Genomic DNA, 2,500 nt, shown 5'->3' with positions numbered 1-2,500 from the left:
CTGTTCTTGGCTGGTTTTTACTCTTAGAAGGTACATGTTTATATTTGCGAGTCAGAATCGACTTTTTTCTTTAAAAGATGTGTTTAAAAATGGATAGTATATGCATAATAATATTTGCTTAGATTAGTACTTTAGGCTAAGAAGGGAACTGTTAATCAAGAGAAGAAATTATGTAAATGATTAAGAGGATTATACTAGGAATGAGATCAATATCTTGCATTGATAATGCATTCCATTAATTTGGTTTTACCATCATTATTGTCACTATTATTATTATCATTATTATTATTTATTTTTATTTATTATTTATTTTATTTATTTATTTATTTATTTATTTTTTTTTTACTTAATATATATATTTTTTTAATGCTTCCTACAATTTCTGCTGTTTGTAAATGATACTCCTTGTAATGCATAACAACTTGAGTCAACATTGTGCTAAATGTTGAAAATGTAAATGTTGAAATTTTTTTTTTTTTTATATGATTTATATATTTTTTGTTATTACTTTTTTATAGTTGATTTTCCATATATAATTTTTATGCATGAAACTATAGTTTTTATTATCATTAAAGAAATAGTTGTTCTAACCAGCCTCATTATGTCTTTTTCTCGTCTATTACTATTATTATTATCATTATTATTATTATTATTATTATTATTATTATTATTATTATTATTATTATTTTTATTAATATTATTATGACTGTTAGTTATTATTGTTGGTGTTATTATTATTGTTATTGTTATTATTATTTTTATTGTTATTATTATTTTTATTAATAATAAGAATAAGAATATTATTATTATTATTATTATTATTATTATTATTATTATTATAATTATAATTATAATTATAATTATAATTATAATTATAATTATTATTATTATTATTATTATTATTATTATTATTATTATTATTATTATTATTATTATTATTATTATTATTATTATTATTATTATTATTATTATTATTATTATTATTATTATTATTATTATTATTATTATTGTTATTGTTATTGTTATTGTTATTGTTATTGTTATTATTATTATTATTATTATTGTTATTGTTATTGTTATTGTTATTGTTATTGTTATTATTGTTATTGTTATTGTTATTGTTATTATTATTATTATTATTATAATTGTTATTATTATTGTCATTATTATGATTATTATTATTATTATTATTATTATTATTATTATTATTATTATTATTGTCATTGTCGTTGTCATTGTTATTATTATTATTTTTAATGTTTTTTCTTTTATTAATTTTTATTGTTATTGTTATCATCATTATGATTGTTGTTGTTTTGTTGTATTGTTATTGTGGTTGTTTTGGATTATAATAATTATTGTTGTTCTTATTATTTTTATTATTATTTTTATTGTTCTTATTGTTCTTCTTCTTCTTCTTATTCTTATTATTATTATTATTAACATAATTTTAATTTTACTATTATTACCGAAATTGTCACCATTTATGTCATGATCGTCGTGATTTTTTATTTTTCCATTATTATTGACCATTTGTTTGGTGGGATGAAGGAGGGAAGGGGGGGGGGGTGAGATTGGCTCTCGGAAAGACCGGTGAACATCTATACTTTTGTCTTCCATTGTCCAGAAAGGCCCCATGCATCTCTTCTCTGCTCACTCTGACTTCAGCTACAGATCCTTCTTCCAGGTACTCGTCTAAACCTGCTTGAGCAAAAATTATCTCCCCTTTTTGCAGTCTGTCTCCTTGATGACCTCCAACATTGGCATTATTCTCTTCCCAGTCCCTCCTCATCCCCTCCACAATTTTGTTTTTGTTTTTGTTTCTTTTTTCTTTTCTCTTCTCTCCTTGCTGTCTTTCTTTTCCCAGTTTTTTTTTTTTTTTTTTTTGGGTGTTTGAGTTATTGCTTTCTGAATTTTTGCGAGTTGCTCAGTTTTTTGAGAACTATTAATGTTTATTACTTTGTTTATTATTGGTTATTGTCTGCTCCCATGTTTTGGTCTTTGGTACTGCAGCTGGCTCGTCTGCGGTCCTGCTTCAGCCTGTTCATATCCTCCTTTTACTCATGATCATTCCACTTCTACTTGTTTTTACCTGTTTCATTTCCACTGTACATAAGTTTCATCCAAGCTTCCCCAAGCATTTTGTGAATGCTTTTCACATGCCTGAGCTGTGTGGAGAATTTTTAAGCAGTCTCCAGTTTTTTATTTTCTTGGCCTCTTATCTTTACAGCTTTAACCCTTTTCATCTCATTTTTGTTTTATTTATTTTATTTCAAAGTTAGTCAAGGAAAATAAAGTTTGATGTAAGTGTTACTTTGGACCGTTATAATGGGGAAACTTGAGCTGACTGCATTTCATCTTATCAATCACAGGATTTCCTCAAATGGATTGAATGTCTACAATCAATTTTAACTCCATGCTGTTAGAAAAATGTAGTATTCACTGTAGTGTTGTTTCATAAAATGTCTTGCCACGTAAGTGGCTCAACAAGTGCTTAGCA

At 24.4% G+C, this 2,500-nt stretch overlaps 1 protein-coding gene across 2 annotated transcripts in view; it reads left to right on the top strand.

Moving 5' to 3' along the window:
- LOC125039447 (stromal membrane-associated protein 1-like) overlaps nucleotides 1-2,500 on the top strand; it is a 27,755-nt gene that overhangs the window by 12,818 nt on the left and 12,437 nt on the right. Inside the window, exon 7 of one of the 2 annotated variants that reach the window (XM_047633382.1) lies at nucleotides 1,628-1,687. The exons of the other annotated variant lie outside the window; for it this stretch is intronic. Within the exon in view, the coding sequence (XP_047489338.1) occupies nucleotides 1,628-1,687 (60 nt within the window). The remainder of the gene's footprint in view (nucleotides 1-1,627; nucleotides 1,688-2,500) is intronic. 2 annotated transcript variants of the gene reach the window in all.

This window comes from Penaeus chinensis, chromosome 27, assembly GCF_019202785.1.
Source record: "Penaeus chinensis breed Huanghai No. 1 chromosome 27, ASM1920278v2, whole genome shotgun sequence".
NCBI lineage: Eukaryota > Metazoa > Arthropoda > Malacostraca > Decapoda > Penaeidae > Penaeus > Penaeus chinensis.
This window is presented reverse-complemented; position numbering and strand designations above follow the sequence as displayed.